Source organism: Urocitellus parryii, chromosome 1 (assembly GCF_045843805.1).
Source record: "Urocitellus parryii isolate mUroPar1 chromosome 1, mUroPar1.hap1, whole genome shotgun sequence".
NCBI classification, from domain to species: Eukaryota; Metazoa; Chordata; class Mammalia; order Rodentia; family Sciuridae; genus Urocitellus; species Urocitellus parryii.
The window spans coordinates 279,601,109-279,622,866 of NC_135531.1; the positions used below are offsets into that span (position 1 = coordinate 279,601,109).

The following is a 21,758-nucleotide window of genomic DNA, read 5'->3' on the forward strand; positions in this document are numbered from 1 at the left end:
AGCAGGATGCGTGCTCGTTGTCGGCTTGCTGCCACTGCTGGGTCGTGGTTGTTGGGGTCCCTGTGTTTTGACCTGTCCAGAGAGTGCTCAGCAGTGCCATCCGATGTAATAACCCTCGTGGTTGTCGTGTCTTTGCTGCAGGGAATCGTGGGGAACTTGGCCAGCGGCAAGTCCGCCCTGGTGCACCGGTACCTGACGGGCACATACGTCCAGGAGGAGTCTCCGGAAGGTATGCCATTGGGCGGGTGGTTAGTCGCAGGCTTTAGGGAGTTTAGGCTCTTGATGTTTTTCTTTAGCATATTCTAAATCATTGCTTTGACCTGTCACATGCCAAGAAACACCACGCGGTAAAGATCCTGGCGCATGCAGTTCCTCCCGTAGGGACTGAGGGCCGGTTACGCGCGGTCTGGCGTTGGGAGCACTGGAGTAGAACCGAGAGAAGCTGCTGAATGTGTTTCCGTCTAACGGTCCTGTCCTTGGAGGCGCTGGTCCAGTGCTCCTTCTCTAAATATGGGCTGGACGTGGTCCACTCTGGGGGTGGAGTCCATGCCGACTCCGACCTAGTGCTCTCAGCCTCGCTGGCAGCTTCTCTAGATGAGTCCTCAGGCCCCCCACCCCGCGCTGGAGCAGGCGTGTCCCCGCATAGTGCCATTGCCCACTGAGCGAGGCATTTCTCCTTCTTCTGTTAACATGTCCACGTATTGTCCTTTGCTTTAAATGACAATGACAAAGGCAGGAGCCCTTTAGCGCCCCGTCAGGTGTAGTGTGCAGGCAGTTTTGTAAGCTGTGTATTTTCTCTCCTTGTGACTGTGACTCCACCTCTGAGACACTGAATTTCTGGTTCCTTCTCTCTCTCACCGGCTGTTCCATTCTTTGCAGATATGGATGCAGGTAACTACCGTCTCCTCCATGGCAGCTTGTCTTGTGGGGAGCGCGAGGAGAGCCCGACTGTGCTGTAGCGTTCCCTCCCTCCTCGTCCTGTGTTCCATCCTGTCTCGTTTCATTTCACCTTTTTTTTAGTTCGGCATTCCACCCTGTTCTGTCCCCTAGCTGTGTTTTGAGCAGTAGTTGTCAGTAGCGTCACGTGTCCCCTGTAACACCTGTGCTGGCCTTAACTCTCCTCCCGGGGCCTGTGGAACCTTCAGGGCCAGACTCCCCTGGGGCTTCGCCTGGGTCTCCGCGGCCTGGGGCAGGACTTGGTGGTGTTGAGACACCTCTTGGTGGTCCTCGGGAAGGCCACCCTGAAAACCTCCCTGCTAAACGGTGATCTGGGACGGTCAGAGGCTCAGAGAGAGCTTGTGTGCTGGAGCACAGGAGAAAAGACTGTTCACCCAGGAGAGAGAGCAGGTGCTTGAACACGCATGGCCCAGACAGTAGGAAGGGGGGTGCTGCCACCGGTGTCTTCCTCCTTCCTGGGTGCCCCTGGGGCCCAGGGTTTGACTTGTCCCTTTGCGTCTAGGGTGAGCGGTAGCCATAGCCGGGTAGCTTATCCAGAGGAGAGCTGTGTAGAGTTTGTGTCTTGGCTTTCCACTTCTCGGGCTTGCGGTTGTAGCGTTAATGGCATCAGGTGCTGAGGATCTGCGGCTGGCTTGACTGTGGGGAAGCGGGGTGCACCTTTTCCAGGGAGTCTGCCTCCAGCACCCCTCCCTCTCCATTCCAGTCTGGGGTGGCTGGAAGTCCCGGATCCAGCCCCAGTCTTGTTGATCGCACCCTGGCCTTGCTCAGATGTCCGCAGTTGCAAGCTCTACAGAGGGACAGCCAGGGCCTCAGCGCTCTCGGGAGCCCGCCTGCCTGACTTTGGTCATGGTCATGCTCTGTGCCTTTCCTTGGGGGTGCTTGCTTTGTCCTGACATACCGGTGCTCAGCTGTAATCTTTTTTTTGCACTGCATAACAGGCCCTTGTATTTTGATAAATAGGAGACTTTTCTTTTGAATGTTTGTGCATCAGTAGTGAAAGCTGTCCCCAGCCTGGTGGCCTTACTGTGGTCACTAACAGCCCCACTCGTTGGTTTTCTGGGTAGCACTTGCCGCTGCACTGGAATTCCATCGTGGCGCCTGGGCTTCTAGTCACAGGTTATTTTAAAGGGTAGGAGCATGTGAGGGGACATCCCTTTCTTCATCAGGGGCCCATGCCAAGGGCTCCTGGATCCAGGGAGAGGTCGTTTGTGATCTCTGCTCACGGCTAGGAGCTCACCGGGGCCACCTCTTTGCTTGCCTTTTGACCTGGTTCGCGGTGTTCTGTGGGAGCTGGGAGCAGCGCCATGCCCAGGTGCACCCCCATGGGGAGGCACAGGGCCTCCGGATGCTGAAAGAACTCTGATGCCAGGCAGCCCCTCAGCCCTGGCGTTTCCCCAGAGCTGGGCACACAGTGCTCTCTGGAACCAGGCAGCAGCTACTATCTTGGCCTCTCGTAGTGGACTAGGGCACTGACTTCTACTTCCTGTCTCTGTGGCCTAGGAGGAGTGGCAGCGGGGAGAGGAAATGAGTGAGATCAACTGTGATTTCCCTCATGCCAGTTTTGCCATACCTTCCACATTGGCAGGGAGCCTGAAGTGGTTTCAGTTCTTATCCAGTGAGTTAATGTCAGTCGGTTGTCTGTCAGTCGATTGTTTGTGCTTGCTTAAATTAAGAAACTGCATAGACAGAATGTTCTGGATTGGGTATATGATTTACTGTGTTGTCACCTTGTCACCTTGGTATGTGGAGGGTCCTAGGGTGATGTGAGTCATCTTGGCGTGTGCAGGAACTAAGTAAACTATTACATAACCCCATGGTGGGCATGGTCTGTGCCTGCTAAGGCAGTGGGTTTACAGAAAATTGTGTGACCTTTCCATTTCTTGGTGTTACTGTTGTCTTCTGAGTTTTCCTCTGTGTTGGTCCAGTTTTCGCTGCTGTAACAAAATACTTGTGGCTGGGTACTTTACAAAGAAAAAAGATTTTTAAATTCATTGTTAGGGAGCTCAAAGTCTTAGATCAGATGGCCCCAATTATTTGGCATCATGGAGGGAGCACGTGGGAGAGGGATAACAGAGTGAGGCAGGAAGATGGAGAGGCCAGGGGCGAGTGTTGCTCTTTCCTAATGGTCCTCTCTTGAGATCCACATTATCCCTGCCAAGGGCAGTAGGCTGTGCCTCCCGGGACTGGTCACCTGGTGCTGAGCCCAGCTCTCAAAGGTCTCACCACTTCCCAGCAGCACCGCACTGGGGAGCCAGCTTCCTACATGCCAGTCATTTGGGGACACACTCAGACCATGTTCAGGACACCCAGCCACTTAGCTCTTGTGAGTCTGGAGCAGTCAGCTGCATGGCTGCTCTGGCCGGGCGTGCTGCGTCGGGTGTGGGTGAGCTGCCATCCCCGCCGCTCGTGGGGTTCTCCGCCCTTCCTGCCGGCCCACGGTGGCTCCTCTGAGGTAAAGAACACGCTGCTGTCTTTGCGGGGATTCTGACCTGCGCCTGGGATGTTGAGATTGCTGGAGAGGTGAGTGGTGGGACACGGCAGTTGCAGAAGAGCTTTCTGGGTCGGAGTGTGTCTGGGCAGAATCATGTCCGGGGCCCAGAGTGCCTTCCATCCAGTCCATCTCGGCTGGATCCCAGAGGTGACATCATCTGGACTTACAAGATTTAGTAACTTTAGAGATGCAGTCTGAACGAGGGAGGGTATGGGGTATCACACTTAATAGCAGTTCTGCCTGGTGACGAGTGCAACAGTGGGGTCTCGTGGGGAGTCTGTGACTCCCAGACAGGAGCTTGGAGGGAGCAGCCTCTGTGGGGGCACAGTTCTTGGTGTGTCCGAGTGAGTTTAAGTCCACATGCTATGGGGTGAAGAGCAGAGGTGTATCCTCCAACAGTTCTGCAGGCCGGAAATCCAGAATCACTGTTTTGACAGGTTGTTCCCCGAGACTCTGTCCAGGCCCCTCCCAGCTGCCGAAGTCCAGCACCCTGTAGGCTCCTGGGCTGGTAGACGCCCTATTCCAGTGTGATCTCGCACCTTAGGCTACAAAGACTGATTCCAGTGCTCCACACAGGGTCGGAGAGGGTCCGTCACGCCCACCGGTTGGCTGGCAGGAGCCCCGCTCAGAGCTGCTGAGGCCGGGCCCTTCCCCTCCGTTCTTGCTGGCCATAGAAGCTTGAGGAGGAGGAGGACAGGAATCGGCTTGCCTGTGACCTTCACACCCCTGAGGGGCATTTCACAGTGCCAGAAAGAGATGCACGGAGCCCAGCGGAAGCCCTCGGAAACGCAATGGCGTCAGGAAAACAGAAGGTCGAGGTGTTTGTGCTGGCAACATCCTTAGGACTCAGCGCCAATTCTGCTGGCACCCAGGTGCCCAGGTGGGGCTGGGGAAGAAGTGCCTGCCACCCTGGAGCAGGGGATAGTCTCCTACATGCGAGAGGTCTACATGCCTGGTCCCAGACGCTGAACTCTACCAGACCCGTGTCTGCGTTGTTCCTGCCGAGCCTGGAGGCGTTTCCGACTGGTGGCTGTCTTTGAAGTCCTGGTTGAAGCCTTGGGTCAGAGACTGGAGTCCAGGTGACAGGACAGGGTGAAGGCATCAGTGGCCTCTAAGGGAGAGGTCTGTTGGGGGGTGACTTGGCCAGAGACTCGGAATCGCTGCCAGACACCCTTTGGGAGACCTGATCTGGGCTCAATAAAGCCTACTGCAGTCATAAATAATCAGATTGTTTCTGGAATGAAGCTGTGCTCTTTGCTAGTGCCACCTTTTCATCCAAATCTAGAATGAATCCACCTCTGGAGGCGAAGGTGGCTTAAAGGTGGTGGGAGGAGGACAGGGCCTGCCAGCCCCTGTGAGGGGACGGGGTGAGGCCCAGTGGTGACCTCGCCTGCTGTGGTTGCCCACCGGGATTGGCTGAAGGGCTGTAGCCAGGCAGGGCATGGGAGCAGCTGGCCCTCTTCCTGGGAACCCATGAGTCAGTGTATCGGGGACCCATTGCTTCGGTCACTGAAGCTTTAGTTTCTTGTTAGCTGTTAACCAGCTCAAATTCTGGGCTGTTGAAGTCTTGGCACCCCAGAATCTGTGTGGGCCCGCAGCGGCCTGGCCCTTCCCTCCAGGGCAGTAACTCAGGCTCTGTCTCTGCTGTCCTGATTGTCCCAGCAGTGACTGCACAGGACGCCCCCCGGCCCTGCATCTGTGCAGCAGCAGCCTGGGTCCCTGGACCCGCTCCTCCCCTCCCCCAGTGGAGAACAGTGGCTCTCCCTGGGAAGCTGGCCCCGCCTGCGTCCAGCGTTTTTCCAGCAGAATAGGCTGAGGGCGTTGGAGGAATCCAGGGACTGGATTAGGGCAGATCTCCCAGTCGGGGACTCTCCAGAGCTGGGCACAGATGGCAGTGTCCCCCAGGTGGAGAAGGGGCCTGGGTTCTCCTGTGTAAGGGGAAGAGTCTGAAATGACGAGGGAGATGGAAAACCCCGAATGTCCTCCAGGGGGGAGAAGCTTGGGAGAAAACTAAAGATGTGGTTACACCCGGAGGTAAGGACCAGCTCAGCACAGACGTCCTTTGTGCCCTCGGGGCTTGGTGGCAGGACTCCCTCGGGTAACCAAGGCTGGGCACTCCAGGCCCCAAGGGAGGACGGCCCGGGCTCTGCATGCCATCTTCACAGTCTTCACATGCTGTGAGTCTCTAGGTCATGCGTGAAACCTGAAATGTGCATGCTGTGTGAGCCGTTGTCATTCCGTGTTTTGAGGGAGCAGTGACAGAAAAGGAGTCGGTGTGTTCAGTGCAGACGCGGTTCTTGTTTTTTTGAATAGACTTTTTAAAATATTCCCCGTCCTGGCTGGCGGAGCCCATGGAGCTGGGCACAGGGGTGGGCTGCATGAGAGAAAGCCCCGTGACGGAGTAGGGACCCGTGCGGCTCAGGTGGGAACCTGGGCTTTCCTGGGCTTTGTGACCGCAGCTCATTGAAAATTCTAAAGTATTCTTTTGATTTGTGCCCAGGTATCGGGAAAGTGCTGCTGGTTTTGTTGAGTTGAAACTGTCCGGGCTTGGTAAAGGCCTGACGGTTCTCTGGAAGGGTCACTAGTTCACGTCCGGGGAGGACCTGGAACGCACAGTGTCCTCTGTAGTGGTCACATCAGGTGGCTGAGCTGAATGATCCAGGAAGGGAGTGGGTGCCAGGAGAGAAGCAGGGAGGTGTCTGGCCCCCATGCCATGCGTCACCAAGATGGGGTCCCGCTGGCTGAGGCCTGGGCTATCCTGGCCTCTGGGTTTTCCTGTGACTTTGGGCATGTTACCACTCCTGAACACCACCTGCCTCTCAGGCTCACGGCTTCTCTGAGGACCGAGCCAAGCAGTGCGTCAGGACGGCTGCAGCCCGGCAGTGTCAGTGTCCCCACGTGGGCCCGTCACCTGTGGGTACGCCGGGACGCTGTCTCTGCTCTCTCCCCAGCTCCCCGCCCCGGTCGCCCTGCCCCCTACACTGACGCTGCCCCCCTCGCCTCCCTCTACCTTCAGGTGCCCGTGCCTGACCCCTGCCCCAGGAGGCTGAGGTAGGTCTGCTGCCCTCCCCTCAGCATGGGTCCTCCACTGCCCCGGTGAAGTCCAGGTCACTGAGTGTGGAGCCCATGCCAGGCTCCTGGGACCTGGTCTACAGCCTGGGCAGAACACAGGACAGGGTCTGATGTGGCCGACACCCTCGGGCCTTTCCAGCCAGGCTGAGTGCTGGGGTCCTCCCCACAGGGGAGCTGGGGAGCTGCTGGAGCTTCCAAGGGCAGGGCTGGCTTCTGGGGAAAGCCTCTGGACCCGGTTGGCGGGCGCCCAGGGGCCAGCAGGTCCTCAAGAGCTCCTTGGTGACTTCAGAGGCAGGCTGTGTCCCTGGAGATGACCACCAGGGTTTCTGCTGGGGTTCGGCTCAGGATGCTTTTTCTCAAGTGCTCACGCCACGTGCTGTGGGAGGAAGGCTCTGGTGTCACTTGGTCCTGGCCCTGGGGCCCGCAGGCTGCCCTCAAGCCTGTGTCCCGTGTGTCAGTCTTGCCAAACCCCCCAGGACCCTGGCGGGAATTGTTTCCTCACAGATGTGTCCAGAGTTGGGGCAGTGAACGCGTTCTCAGCAGCACATGGACCTCAGATATTCTGTTAATGAATGTTTACTTAGTCTCCTAGAAACACCCGGCGAAAACACCCGGGCCGGCTTTCTGGGACACTGATGCATTTAAGCTGTCAGCTCCAAAACCCTTTCCAAACCCAATAAAGTCGGAAAAAAATGTTGTCAGCTGCCACTGCTCCACAGATGTTAGGGCTTATGTCTAAAGCAGTTCTGGATCCTGCCTAGTGTCCAGAGAGTGTGTGTGTGGTGGCCGGGTGGGGCGGGGGGTCCTTATGACTCTGAGTTGAGTTGTTTTGAAATCTAGCCATTTGAATTTTTGAACATGAATTTTACCATGTTACTTACACCCAAGTGACTGTAAGTGCGTGGTGACTTTTTAATGAGAATTATCTGTGAGCCTTAAGATCCTGAGCTGCCAGTGGGCGGGGCTAGTGGAGGCAGTGCAGGGCAGGGCGGTGTCTTCCGCAGTCCCTCTCGGTGCCTCCCTCCTGTCTTCCTCTGCAGTCTAGAGCAGTCTGCAGCTCTGCCTCCCTGGCACGGAAGACACAGGACAGCCAGGTGGTGCCTGCATCAGGTGAAGGGCCCTGAAGTGATCCTGGAGCTTCAAAGAAGTAGCTGGAGGGAAGCCTGCTCCTTTTCATCTTGAGTAAGAAAAAAAGGCTCTAAAGCCAGGAGGAGGAGGCCGTCATGGTTTTGGCATGGACACTTCTGGCAGGACAAACTGTGTCCTTCAGTTGGCTGTTGGAACTCTGAACACATCGTTCCGTATTTTTATCATCAATTCAACAAGAAATCAAGGACTTACTAAAATCAGCACTGGGCCTGCAGTTGGCAAGTACCAGGGAGAAGAAATTTCTAGCTGAGTAACTAATTCACGATAGTGATTTACACCTGGACCTGCAAGGGCAAGTCCACACTGTCTGGGAGAGTCTGGCTCCTCGAGGCACCACAAAGGCCTGTTATGCCCCCAGAGTCCAGAGCCCAGAGGGAGAAGGCCCGCTGTGACTCCCCTGTTGGTTTCCTATGAACCTGCTGACATCAGAAGTTCTAACGAGACATTGTGCAGCGGGAAGAAGGAGATGGGTCTGGAGTTTCACGTTTGCAAGCACAAGTCCCTTTTTGCTGCACAGGTGTTCTCGAGCTGCGCGTGCATCGCGTGTGCCTGCAGACGAGCCATCACAGGATCTGTCAAACCTGAACCGCCACCAGGCGTTTTCCCCTGGGTCTATGAGGTGTCTCCTCCGGACTTTGGCCTTAACGGGGATGACAAGCTGGTAGGCCATCTGCAGTCCCAGGGAGCTGGATGGTGGCAGACCAGCCTGCTCTGTCCAGGAGCCCCAGGGCCAGGTTCCTGGAGTGGTCTGCACCCTCCGGTGCAAGGGATAGTTGAGCAGCTTAGATTACTCGGGCAGAAAGGGGTGGTGCTGTGGTGGTGGACTTATCAGGTGGCCTACAGAGCAGCCAGGTTGGAGGATTTAGAAAAAACCTGATCCTAAATCCACTTAGGTTCCCGAGGAGCCTCTTTCCACTTGTTGCCACTATTGGGCTTCATGCCACTGTTGGTGCCCCACTTGGTGGCACCCAATGACCATGTGACCCTGGTGCTCACACCCAATGGGGAGGAAGGTTGGATGTTTTTCTCAGTTGCTCCTGCAGAAGATTTAAGGTCAGCAGCAGTTGGCCTCACTTGTATCACGTGCTTTTCCCTAAAACAACCGACACTGTTGGGATCTGAGGGGGCATGCTGATTGGCCACTCCCTCAGGGGCAATGAGGTCGCCTCCTTGAACTGATGGTGGGGCAGGCGTGTTCTAGAAGGGTTGGAGAGCAGGTGGGCCCCAGAGAGGACTGGGGGCAGATCCGGATCCCATGTCCACACGCCACACATGGCCTTTTCAAGCGTTAACTGACAGATGCCGCTTGATGCAGCCTTTCCCACAGGGACAGGTTGCGGGCGGTGTTATGCTTGGCCCTCGCACCTCTTTAGGCAGTATTTCCCTCTCCATCCTCGAGGGCAGGAAGTGCTGACGGAGGGCTGTTGGGCCTTGCTGGACCTTAGACAAGGGGGTCCACAAAGCTTTTTTTCCCCCGCACCATCCTGCGTGGCCTTCGCCCACCACCTCCTCCCTGCCCTGCACACTTGCTGGTCCCAGCAGAGGGGAGAGGCTCGCTGTTCAGAGGACACCTCTGCTGATCATACTCCTTGCCTTGGGCAGTCCTGGGTCAGGGCTGAGAGGTTTTCCCTACGAAAGGAAGAAATCCTGGGCTGAAGCCAGCCTTAGGGCAGGGAACAGGGGGCATGGAGGCAGGGAGTTAGAAATTGAAAAGAAACACCAACAGCAAATTAAGACAGGTGCCAGAAAGAACCTCCTAGGAGAATCTGCTTGTGGTGATGTGGTTCCCAGCTCTCCCTCCGCCTGCATGCTCCTGAGGACTCGGCCACCACTGGCCTGAGAGCTGAGGCTTTGGATACCAGCCGTAAGATCTGAGAAGGACTGGGCCAGCTGTGTGTGTGTGTGGGCGGGGGCGTATCTTAGTACAAATTAAGCCACAGGCAGCTGCCAGTCATGTACAAAACATGACAGTTTCATCTGATCCTTTTACTTAAACCTAATAAATTCACCTATGATTGACCCAGACCAGAAACAGAAATCAGGTTCAACTCATGGTCTGTTCCTCTCTCCATCCTTGGCTTCTGGCACATTCCGTGTTAGGAAGAATTCTGAGGCGGGATGAAGGTTCAGGAGGACCTCTCGTGACATATCCTGTTGTTACCACTACGGACAACAAACATGCGGGAGTTGTTCTTCGAGCCAAAGGAAGGAGCCAGCTGTGTTGAGGGGGAGTGTGTCGTGTGCAGAGGGCCTTGGTGAGGAAGCCAGCGCAGTGTGTGTTCACTCCACACGCCCAGAGGAAGGGGTGGACCCAAGTGGTGCGAAGAAGCGGACTTGAGCCTGGACAGGACCCGGGGATGCAGGAAGAGCGGTCAGCCCGAGTGTGGGGCAGCTGCACATCTGGAAGTGGAACTGGCCCACGGTACGGTCTCCGCTGCAGCAGGGATGGAGGAGAAGCTGTGTGGGCAGCCCAGGGGGGGGGGGGAGGGAGGCAGAGCCAGCCCCCAGTGTCCTGACCGCCACAGCAGTCATGCTGGCTGGCCCTGAGACAGACTTCAGGGGACGAACAGCAGGAATCTCCAGACCCCTCTGGCCTCAGAACTGACTCAGGTGATAGCAGTGAGCTGCTAGTGTCTGGCCCCCCAAATCCTCTGCACCCGATTCTCATGCCCCCTCAGGAGCCATCTAAGGTGAACTGGCTCCAGGTGTGTCCAGCTGCCCAGAGCACTGTGTCTTGGCGTGTTCTCTGACTCAGGCAGAGGTCTCGTCCTGAGGGTACGTCAGCATGGGTGGCAGATGTGGCTTGTTCTGATATGTCCCAGGCGCAGGACCCCCTGGAGGAACTCCTGGGCCTGCCAGGGGTGAGCACAGCCCAAGATCCAGGAGCTTATGTTCCCCTGTCACAGGGACATCTGGTCTCCACCCACTCTGGGTGGCAGACCACAGGGGGTCTGGGTGCTTCCCAGCAAACCACGCTGGTCCTATTGGTGGGGGTGGGGGTGCAGGTGCTCTGAAGGAGGGACAGAGACCTGGAGACCTCCTTCTAATAAAGTAACTACACTCTTTTTAACATTTATGTTTTTAGTTGTAGTTGGACACAAAGGTATCATAACTTTATTTTCTTCTGTGTTTTTATGTGGTGCTGAGGATCAAACCCAGGGCCTCGCACATGCTAGGCGAGTGCTCTACCGCTGAGCCACAACCCAGCCATAATGATACTCTTGATAGAGGATCTTAACACAATTTCCCAGAGGGCATGGGGAAAGTGGAATGTGACCATCAGCAAAAGAAATATCTGAGGTGAGGGCTGGGGTGGAGCGCTGGGGTGGACTGCGCGGTCGAGCACTCGTCTAGCATGGAGAGGCCCTGACTCCATCCCCAGCACCTGCAAGAAAGAAATATCCCAGGACAGACCCCAGTAGGGTAGGGAGGGCCTTGGCTGGAGTGTTACTGCCGGTGAGCTAGGAAAGGGTTTGAGAGGTTTTAAAAGGGGTTGTAAAAGACAAAGCAGAACCCAACCTGCGGTGCCCTGGTGCTGGTCTCTGGCTGTTCCCCACGCAGCTTCCAGCCCTGCTCCTGTTGTGCTCCTGAGGACGGACAGGAATGGGGCTCAGGAATGAAGTGCACCTAGGGGGACGGTTGCTCCCCGTAGCCTGATACCTTGTTTGTATGCAGAGTTATATGTGAATGAACCACTGTAAACCAGTCCTTCTGCATGTTCATTTCCAGAGTTGCATATTCAAAAACAGGGTTTATGTAACACATCATCTCTTAGCATGAAGTTACTTTCCCCCTGCAAGCACTGGCTTAGAACGCTGTGATCCGAGGGTGTAGAGAGGTAGGACGCATTGGCCCTGGCATTGGAGCTGGGTAGCCCCCCGGGCTGCCTGCATTGCCCCCTGCACTGCTCCCAGGACCCAGTCCTGGCACTGGGGGACGTAGTTCAGGCTTGGTGCACTGCTCGGTGAGGAAGCTTTGCCTAGGTGAGGAGTAGGGCTTCTTTTCTTCATCCACTGAGGCCTTTGCTTTACTTTTTATTTTTAAATACTTAAGGGTGCAAAATATTACAAATGAAACAACCAACCTGAAGTGCCTCTTCCTCTGAAGGACTGGTGTGCATGGTGGACACACTCAGTGGAACCGCGAGCCCTTTCTGGGGCTGTTGTGGGCACCGAGCATCAGCTGCCCCAGCAGTGGTGGTCCGAAGGTCGCTTGTTTGATTGTAAGTTAGATCTGACTGCGAGGCTCCTTCCCTGATGACTGAAAGTCAGCCCGGGCCTGGCCGCCTGTGGCTTCCCAGCCCACCTGACTGGTCTTCCGGTCTCAAGTGTGGCCTCTTTCCTTGTCTCCCCTCCAAGCTTGCCCAGGGCACAGAGCCTGCCGCCGTCTTTGCACTCCCAGCCCTGACCCGACGCCTGGCGCAGTGTGGGACAGTATGCTTCAGAAGCCAGGACTCCAGCGACCGACGCAGGTGGAGGGCAGAGGCCAGCCACGGGCTGTAACCGGTCGGTTGGAAAGGGGTCGCCTAGAGCCCTCTGGCCCAAGAGCAGTGAGAACCAAAGCGTGCTCTGGGTTGAGGATACTTGTCTGGACGCTCCGTTCTGAGTTGGAAACACGCCACCCACATGGATAAGTCCTGAGACTTCTGGAATCCTTTTCCCGGAGCCATTGGAGAAGCACTTGTCCACGACTTGCTTTCTTCATGAGCTGCTTTGGCGTGAGGGGGGCGCGGAAGTTCCTGGATCTCCAGAAGGCATGGGCGACCACAGTCCTGGGAGAGGCTGGTTTGTCTGTGGGAATTTAAGAGCAAGACACACATCTTTCATCCTCTGCAACATCGTTTTAGACTGCTTCGCCTTTTCACTGGATGTCCTGGGACACTGTGTGTGTGTCGCTCCATTTGGAAACGATGATGCCGTCATTGTGAAGCTGCCACGATGAGTTGAATTTTTGAGCCACTTGTAATGGTACATTACCAGGAGCTGCCAGCCCCTGAGCGCTCCTGACCATGGCAGGACAAGGCAGCGGCTGTTCCTACCTGTGCGTTCACCTACGGAGACCGAGATTGCAGAAGCTGGAAAGCTGTTCAGCTGCAGGTGTGGCCTGAGGTTGACCCTTCAGAGGAAACTTGTTGGATCCTCTCACCCATTTTACGGATCAGCACACAGGCCCCGAGGCTCAGCAGGACATCAGCTTGCTGTGCGGTCTGGGATGAGCTGGCCACAGCTGGGTGTGAGGTGGAGTTTTGGGGGAGAAGTGTGACTTTCGTGGAGCTTTTAGGAGTCCAGAATCTCTTCCAGTGGCAGCTCTGCAGGAAGGTCCCAGGTGTGGCGCAGGGGCAGTTGAGTGGGCCTGGGGGCTCTGAACTAGGGGAGCCTTGCCTTATCCTCCTGGGGGCCAGACAGGCTCTGCTGCCCAAGGAGGCACCTGGTTGTGCAAATATGGCTCCTCCCTCCGGGCCGTTTCTCCTGTGTCCATGGCCTGTTTCAAAGTGAAGTCCTACTGTGGCCTTCTTGGCCACCCTCCCCACAAGATCCCTGACGATGCCACGTGTTTCTTTCTCTTCACTGACCGACTGTGCAGCAGGGTCAGGAGCTCGTTTTGCTGGGAGGATGTGCTGTCAGCACGTTTGGATGGGGTGTTTTGGGGGAAAAACTGACAAAATGTGGGTGTGGATGGTGGAGGTTGGTCTGCATATCCCACGCTCACCACCTGGCCAAAGTGTTTCACAAGATGCAATGTGGAGAAGAGAGCTCATAATAGGTTTTGTGTGTGAATTTGTCAATTGGTGTTTTAACCCAGAGCTCTTGGAAACTGAAATGTAAAGAAGTTGAATCCAAGTTTTGGAAATTCAAGAAGCCATGTCTCTGAACATTAGTTTTCCATCATCTTCTTGAGCAGCAAATCACATTTTTAAAAGACACTTAAAGCAGCTTTCTAGTACCTAAGAGTATTTCATCAATAAAAATTTCAGGTCTGTCGATACATTTTGGACTCCTTGTTATTGAAGACAACAATACAGCTCTTTTCAAGAACATGAAATAGGACCTGAGACTCTCCACGTTTCAGTTTCACATCTGCCTTCCCATCCAGTTAATGTTCGCTTTGTTTACTTGCCGTCGAGAGTCTTGAGCGACTCAAGCGAGAGGCTCTGTGTTTTTCTTAAACCTATCAACTACTTGCAACTTCAAAGTCCTCTTCAGTTAAATAAATCCAAAAGCGTTGAAGTGTTAGGAAGAGTGGGACTTCCAAATGCCAAGCTCAATCGGGAGAAGAGACAGAGATGTTTCAGATCGAAGCCTCCCACCTGGAGGTGAGCATCAGATCCACGCGAAGAACTCCAGCTGATTTAGGTCACACCAGGCTGCTGGCCTGTCCCTCCTGACAAGGCAGGCTGCCTCCTGTCCACGTGCTCGTCCACAGGGCTTTCAGGTGCGCCCACATGCAGGACAAGGTTTTTGAAAGTGCGGTTTGGAGCTGCAGCTTCCCAGCTTTCCTGGGTGGGGGGTGGGCATCGCTGACAGCCTGTCCACCTGCCCCTGACCTCACTTAGTTGGTTGTTACTGCAACACAGTGTCCAAAACAGTCCTATGTGAAAACACTTGCATCAGCCCCTCTGGTGGGGCTCCTGCTGTGTGTGCCCCGGTTTTCCCGCAGGCTCAGGAGGCACATCTCTAAAGCTGAGGGCCTGCCCTAGTTTTCCGGAATTGGAGCTTTCTGGGATTTCGCTGGCCCCTTGGATCTGTACATTCGGGTCTTTCTGCATTTCAGGAGAACCCCACTGTCCTTCATCTTTGAAGACCTTTCTCCCCCTCTTGCTGGCCCCGAGGGTCATCCGTCCTCTCCTCTGGACGCTTTCCCCAGCCCCCCGCCCCATCTCTCAGCTCCCGTCTCCTCACCCGTCTGTCCCTCTGTCCCAGTGCTGTTGCCAGGCCTCTGTCCTTAGGAGCGCTGGTGTGGTTCTTGGTGCAGTCGCTCTGTGTGGGAGGTGGCCAGGTTTCCCTGAGTTGGTTTTCTCTCCAGCAGCTCTGCTCCCTCCCGTCCCCTTTCCCCTGTAGGGCCTCTGCATGAAGTCCTGCCCTGAGCGGTGGTCCTGCGTGTCTCCCCCTCGGGCTGGGCCGCTCTGACTTCACCAGGGCGCTCTGACTTCACCAGGGCGGCTCTTCTGCTCAGAGCGGCTCACTCCCGCTGGGCCCAGGCGGACTGTGGTGGTCGACCTGGGAAGGCTTCTGTCTGTTCTGAAGCACCTTGGGCTGTTGGGAGCGTCCTCTGTCCTGCCTCCTGTGGTGGGGGAAATGGGGTTGAAGAGAGCCGTCCCTTGAGTGCCCTGGACCAGAAGGGCTGGTCAGTCACCGCATTCCCCTTGGCCGCCTGCCTGACGTGTCCCGCAGCTGCAGGGGAGTGCAGCACCTGGGCTTCGACCGCTGTCTGGACCGCAGGACCTGGGAGGGATGTCATTGCCCCTGAGGAGGGTGGCGTCACATGGGAGATTGTGTTCTGCCTGCCCCTCTGAATCGCCCTGTCGGGGCCTGTCCTGGGCGTGGTATGCATGCTCATCCCCTGCTCACCTCGGAGCCTTATGAGTCCTGTTCCTTGGTCAGGAGTCAGAGGGGGCAGGACCATGGCCGCCCTTCCTCTCCTCCCCTCCTCTTTGGGGTAAAGTAATCTGGGGTGTGGCTGGTGGGGGTGGGGCAGGAGCCAGACGCCCCTCCCACCCAGCCTCCTGAGAGCCCCCTGGCCGGTGCCCACCTGCGCGGGCTGTGACATTCAGCTGGGCCCCTTCTCTCATTCTTCGGGTGTTCAGTCCCCTCCCCGTTTCATCAGGGGTCCTTAGGAAAGGCAGTCCAGTTTGGGGGAGTTCTGGCCTGCGGCGCTGACCAGGACTCCTGCCTGCTTCCCTTTGTCTCTCTGGGGAACTGAGTGGAGGCCAGAGCTTCTCCTCTCAAGTCAGAGCCTGAGTGTCCCGCAGGTCCTTACCCCCTGTGGTGCACCCTTGGAATAGAACCTTTTTATTTCCAGATGTTTAAAAAAAAAAATATTGCCAGAGCAAGTGAAATCTGATTCAGTTGAGGTTTGTAAGATGATTTACCAATAAACCTTTTTTCACAGTGTAAAAATAACATGCGGTCCAAAATTCCTTTTAAATGTCACAATGAAAAACTTTTTCAAAGCCCCAATGTTAATAAGTTACTGACTTAAGTATTTCCCCCCCAGTTTAAAAAGCCAGATGGATTTTTTTTTTTAAAATCTGGCAGCTGGGTGTGGTGGTGCATGCCTGTAATCCCACTGATTCTGGAAGCTGAGGCAGGAGAATTGAGGTCAAGGCGAGCCTCAACAACTTAGCAAAACCCTGTCTCAAGATAAAAAATGGCTGCACACGGTGGTGCATGCCTCTTATCCCAGTGGCTCAGGAGGCTGAGGCAGGAGGATCATGAGTTCACAGCCAACCTCAGCAACTAAGTGAGGTCCTAAGCAACTCATGGACACCCTGTTGCTAAGTAAAGTATAAACAACAACAAAAAGGTGGAAGGGGCTGGGGATGCAGCTCAGTGCTAGAGTGCCCCTGGACTCAACCCCTGTGCTGGGAAGACAAAGGCAAATTCATGATTAAATTTGTTTTATGTTCCCTCAGGGAGAAACAAGAGTTCACAGTCCTTTTCAGTGAGTTCTCAGTCCACTTTGCTGATATTCTTCCTGTTTTATCTAAGATACCACGAAATAACAAACGAGAAAGTTTTAGGTAAAATTACAAAACATCTTCATGGAAGTCCCTGTCAGCCATGGCTGGAGGACCCCTAGCTGCCTCTTGGTCACAGTTGAGAAAGTGCAAGCCCATCTGCAGCCCCCAGAGAGATCTGCTGCCCAGTGACCTCAGGGTCAGATGCTCAGTTCCCCTCCTCTTTCTAAAGGAAAAGGGGAACTGTGTGCTCTCAAATGCAGCCTTACTCTCAAGAATGATTTCCAGCCTTGGCTTGTTCATGAGAATCTAAGGATGGAGACCAGTGCAGAACGGAAGCTGCAGGCGGGTGTCTCGGGCGTCTGGCCCCCTTGTGGCTTTCCTAAGCGCAGTGATGGCTTCACAGCTGCAGCGGCTGTCAGTGGACGAGGGAAGGCAGACCCCCTGCAGCCTCAGCTGAGGGCACTGGACAGTCTCTTTTCCAGATGGGACTGTGCCACTGTCGGTCCCTAGGCCTTGGCACTCCTAGCGGGGTAAGGAGCCGCTAGGCCTTCTGGGAATGAGGTTCTCTCTGCAGCCGGCTGCGGGGATCGCGGTTGGCGTCTGAACTTTCCCTGGTGGATCTGGAGGTGTTGGGGTCACAGGATGCTGTGAGCATAATGGAGATGTCCTGGGGAGAAAGAAACCCTGCACAGAGTGTTGGAAGGCTGGCTGTCACTGCTGTCACTCTGCTGCTTGCAGAACTGCTAATGATACGTTAATAGCTTTCAGTCCAATTAGTGAAAATGATAGAACAGAAATGTCAAACATCTGTGGCGTGTTTACTCCCAACAGAGTTTTTTTTTTTTTGAATAGGAAATTGCAGTTGCTTTATTTTCCCCTCTTAAAGCAGAACTGACAACCTGGATGAGACATTTAAAAGGGACCTCAGCGCAGTAGCTCTTGGCTGTGTGATTGAAGTGCCAGAAGGAACCGAGTTCTTACTCCAGCCTCCCAGATCTTGAACCCGTTCCCACAGTGTGAGGCTCAGGATCGTAACCCTGGAACTGCTGAGGTTGGACGGTAAGGGACACCCGTAAGACGTCATGAAGAGACGTGGAAGATCTGGAGAGCCCCGCGGCGCCCTTCCTTTCCCGCCGTGCTTCTCGTTTTGCCGAGCTCGCCCGCCTCACCCCTGGGAGGGCTCGCCTGCCCACCTCCCTCTCTGCCCCGCTGGCTGTAGGGAGTGCCTGGCTCCCACAGCTGCAGGCCCAGGGCACACTGCAGGGGCGTGGCGGCCAGCCTTCCTGGGAGGTCAGCCTGCCTTTGGGGTGAAGTGGAACCCCGTAAATCACGCTCGAGGTTGCTGTCCCATCAGGAGCTGCTCCTCTGGTGGGGGCGTGGGGGTGGGGGTGGGCAGGGAGTGCGCGAGGTGCTGCTGGGTTGAGTGGCACTGGGTTCACACAGTCCCCTCGGCAATGGCGCACGGACCTGCCTGTGTGCTGAGGGCGTGGCATGCTGCGCTCCCTTGGCTTGGGAAGGAGCAGGAGGGGGTGCTCTGTCTCCCCTCTTGTGGTGCTGTTACCAAAGCTGCAGTGTCCTGGCACCTCCTGGGAAAGGGCAAGTCATGCCTGCTGCCCAGCCCGGAAGGCCAGCTCCAGGGTTGGCCTACCCCCGATTGTCACCTGATCGCCAGCACCTGCTCCCAGGTGTCTGAGCCAGGCCTTGGTCAGTGGTATCCATCATGGAGGCCAGGTTTGGGGAGACTGAAGCCACTTTTGAAAATAAATTGTCCCTGATGAAACATAATGTTACGTAACAATAATGGGCAGGCAGAGAAGATTGACTGTCCCTCGTGCAACAAGTCTATAGCATGGGCCGTGGCAAGATGGTGTGATAACTGGGAGGACCTTCTGGAAAATTGAATATCAAATTTTAAAAATCTACATTAAAAAGTGAACTTGGATATGGAGTTTGGGTATGTTCCCTAAAATTCAGGTAGGAAAATATCTAATGACTGAGATGAGAAGGCAGGTTTGAATTTAAAATACAGTTTGAACATTTGTGATTCAAAAATCTGGAATCCAAAATGCTCCAAAATCCAAAACATTTGGAGAACTAATGTGATACTCAAATAGTTTCAGATTTGGGATCATTTCAGATTTTCGGATTAGGGATGATCAGCTGGTGAAGGCTCTGAAGCAACTGTGGTCCCCAGCATCTTGGATAAGGGATACTCGGCCACACCAAGGGCAACAGGACCTGCAAGGACCAGCCTGCCACCAAGGATACTCTCACTCCAAGGATTTTCCTTCAGGGAAGCTGGAGAAGACAGAATCAAAGCCTGACTTGTCACCTGACCCCCAGCACCCGCTCCCTGTGGTCTGCCTCTCCAGGTCCCAGCATGGACTCTAGCGGAGCCTGCTTGTGTCGGGAGCGCCCCTGCGTCATGTTCTCAGCCCCCCAGTCTGGGTGCCTGAGCGTTTGGTGAAATGAAAGATGAATCATGCTGCTTCAGGGGGCGGGAGAAGTGACTTCAGAGCAGGAAGAGGCCTTCTGGATGGGGGCAGAGTCCCCTCCTTGTGGAGGTGCTGGAAGTTGGGTCTGCAGCCCTTCACCTGGGGTTGCCAAGCCAGAGCCATGGCCGAGTTCAGGAGGGAGCTCCGCACCTCCTGGGAGCCTTTTCTGGCTGAGGCTGGGCACCTAGAAGTACTGATCACCCAGCACCCAGGAGTACCGCTCACCTGGCACCTGAAGACATGGGCAGTGCCGATGTGCCTGTGGGGAGGAGCGTCATCCTGGCACCCTGCAAGAGCTGGACACTGATGCCCAGTGGTCCTGCTCCCCAGGGAGGTGGCTGAGGTGTGCTGAAGGCCTTGGGGCTGCTGCCATTGCAGGGAATGTCATTGTCCCCAGGGACAGACTCCATTCCCCTCCTTTTGCTTTGGAGGCCACCTAGTCAGTGAGGTCAGCCTGAGCAAGGCAAGATGGCTAAGCCGGGTGGAGGGTGGATCTAGCAGGGGGCCCACATGTCCTGATGTTTGGGGAGGAGCTGGGAGGGTGGGGCCAGCTGGGGCTACACAGGGAGGCTGAGCCCTGAGGTGAGGAGGGGTGTGGGCTGGGCTCAGGACAGGGCTGTGGTGGGACTTTCTGGATGTGCAGTGTCTAGAGGGGCACTGAGGCTGGCAGCTGGCAGGAGGAATCTTGTGCAGAAACCCAGCTGAGGAGCACAGGCTGTTCTGTGAATGTGAGGCCACAGTGGAGGTTTGCAGAGGTCTGGAGGCTGGATGTTGAGGGCTGAGCAGGGATGGGGAGGGATTCTGCATGGAGATCTGGCTGACCCCCCGCTGCTGGGTCCTCCGCAGGTTCTGAGCGCGTTTCCTTGCTTGCCCGCCCGTGAAGGAAAGCCCAGAGGACACGGAGGCTCAGGCAGTCCAGTGGGTCTCCAGAGCTGTCCATCTCCTCCGGGCAGGGCAGGCGGGATGACTCCTGAGCCCTGGTGCTGGCACCCTAGGGATTGCTGATGCAGAGCAAGTCAGGGATGAGGTACCTGCTGGCTTCGTCCTCCAGGCCGTCCTCCCCCAGCCCTGTGGCCACCCTGCTCGGCCCTCTCCAGTCTACAGCCCCTCTCTGACCGCCCCTTTGGCCAGGCTTCTCCCCACTCCTGCATGTCCACTCTCCTTTTTGTTCTTTGTGGCCTCTGTTCTCTGCTTTGGGACTTTGTGCTTGTGGGTGGGTGGACAGACACCCATGTTCCCTGGGCACAGCCTGGTGGCTTGTAGACAGTCGGCGTCCCCATGGTGTGTCCACCTTGACCAGAGGTTGGGGCGGCCAGTCAAGATTGAGATGAGGTCTCTGCAAACACTGGAGTGTGATGTTGCTGACCAGGAGGGTCCCTCTGCGCTGAAGCTCAGGTGCAAGGTCAGGCTGCAGTGCTGATTTGGAGCCACGGCCTACGCAGCTGGGGAAGACACCGCGTGTGTCCATGCACAGGCCAGTGCATAGAGGAGGGCACTTGGTAGCAAGATCACGTTAGTCTGCACGGTCTGCAGCAGGCAGGTGCCGCACGCCGACGGCTTGACAACAGAGGTGTGCTGGCTCAGTTCTGGTTCCCTGAGGCTGTGAGGGAGAACCTGTCCCCACCTCTCTCCAGCTTCTGGTGGTTTCCTGGGCTTGGAAATCTCTGCTTTTGTCTTCTTGTGGCATCCATCGTGTGTGTCCCCACATTCCCCATGTTGTGTTAGACCACCTTATGCCAGTGTGACCTCCGAATGTCATATCGAGGCCAGGGAGTCCAAGACTTCAACCTGTGCTTGGAGGGTGATGGTGGCATGGCAGGATGTCATGCTGCCCGTGGGTCAGAGTGATCAGCATTGGTCTGAATGGCTACAGCACTTGGAGGGCCTGGCACGGTTGCCCAGCTCTTAGGGCATTTCTGGAGCACCGAGGACAGGCCAGCCTGAGGCCTTGGAAGCTCAGCCCTGGCCACCAGGATCCCTAGCTTTGCTCAGCTTCTCAACTTCCAGGAAGTGTGCTGTGGGAAGGATGTAGGCAGAGTGTCCCCTGGGGGACCCAGCAACCCCAGACGAGTTCTAAGGTTTTGCCTTGAAATCGCTTAAATAGCTTCAAGCACAAACATCTTCCTGGGATCAGAGGACTTTGGAAATCCATGTGGGATCCACGGTTTAAGGCTAGATTGCCTCAGGCAGGCTCACCATGGCTGTGCCCACACTCGGGTGCCCACAGTTAGAACTCAGAGTTGTAGGGAAGGTGTGTAAACTCTTGCACTGACCCTGTTTGCCTCCCCTGACCCCGGCCAGTGGGACTAACTGGGTCTCCAGAGTCTTGGTGTGAAGGAGGAGGTTTTCCCAAGGAGACAGAGGCAGATTGGCTTTTCAAATGTCATTGTTCTTGAAAGGTTGAACTTGGCCCATCTCACCAGGAAGAAGCAGGTGCCCGACCTCTCTTGTTTAGCAAGTTAAACTTTTGCCTTCTTGGCCTCTGCTGGAAGTCCTCCGGAAACCAGGGTCACTGTGTTGGGTTTGTCTTTTATGAGAGGACACAGTGACCTTGGCTGACATGGTGGAGGACATTGCCTTGCCAGGGCTGCTCCCATGGTCTGGGCACCCTGCCCATCAGGGTTTCCTTGACCACTTACTCAGCCCCCCACCCCTCCCAGGTAGAGCAAGGTGAAGAGAGGGGGATGAGAAAGGCCAGGCCACTCAGCTGGTGGGGGGCAGCCCCAGGGTGCGGACAGAGCGTTGGAGTGTGTGGGCTTGACCTCAGACGGCCGTCACACCTAGGGGGTGTCTGGTGTGTCCAAGGGGACACAGCCCTACTGTGGAAGGGTGTTGTCCTCCTCTTAACCCAGGAAGAACCCAGGATTCAGGACCTTAGGTCACTTTCAGGTGTTCTTGCAGCTGGGAAGGGTCG

The 21,758-nt window shown here is 55.8% G+C and overlaps 1 protein-coding gene across 9 annotated transcripts in view; it reads left to right on the plus strand.

Annotated features, from left to right (window-relative positions):
• The window catches only part of Agap1 (ArfGAP with GTPase domain, ankyrin repeat and PH domain 1), a 476,885-nt gene that overhangs the window by 159,592 nt on the left and 295,535 nt on the right, over positions 1–21,758 (plus strand). For 5 of the 9 annotated variants that reach the window (XM_026396066.2, XM_026396067.2, XM_026396069.2 and 2 more), the window contains 2 exons: positions 142–229; positions 880–891. In XM_026396066.2, the coding sequence (XP_026251851.1) occupies positions 142–229; positions 880–891 (100 nt within the window). The remainder of the gene's footprint in view (positions 1–141; positions 230–879; positions 892–21,758) is intronic. The other 4 variants (XM_026396068.2, XM_026396070.2, XM_026396064.2 and 1 more) reach the window with 1 other exon arrangement.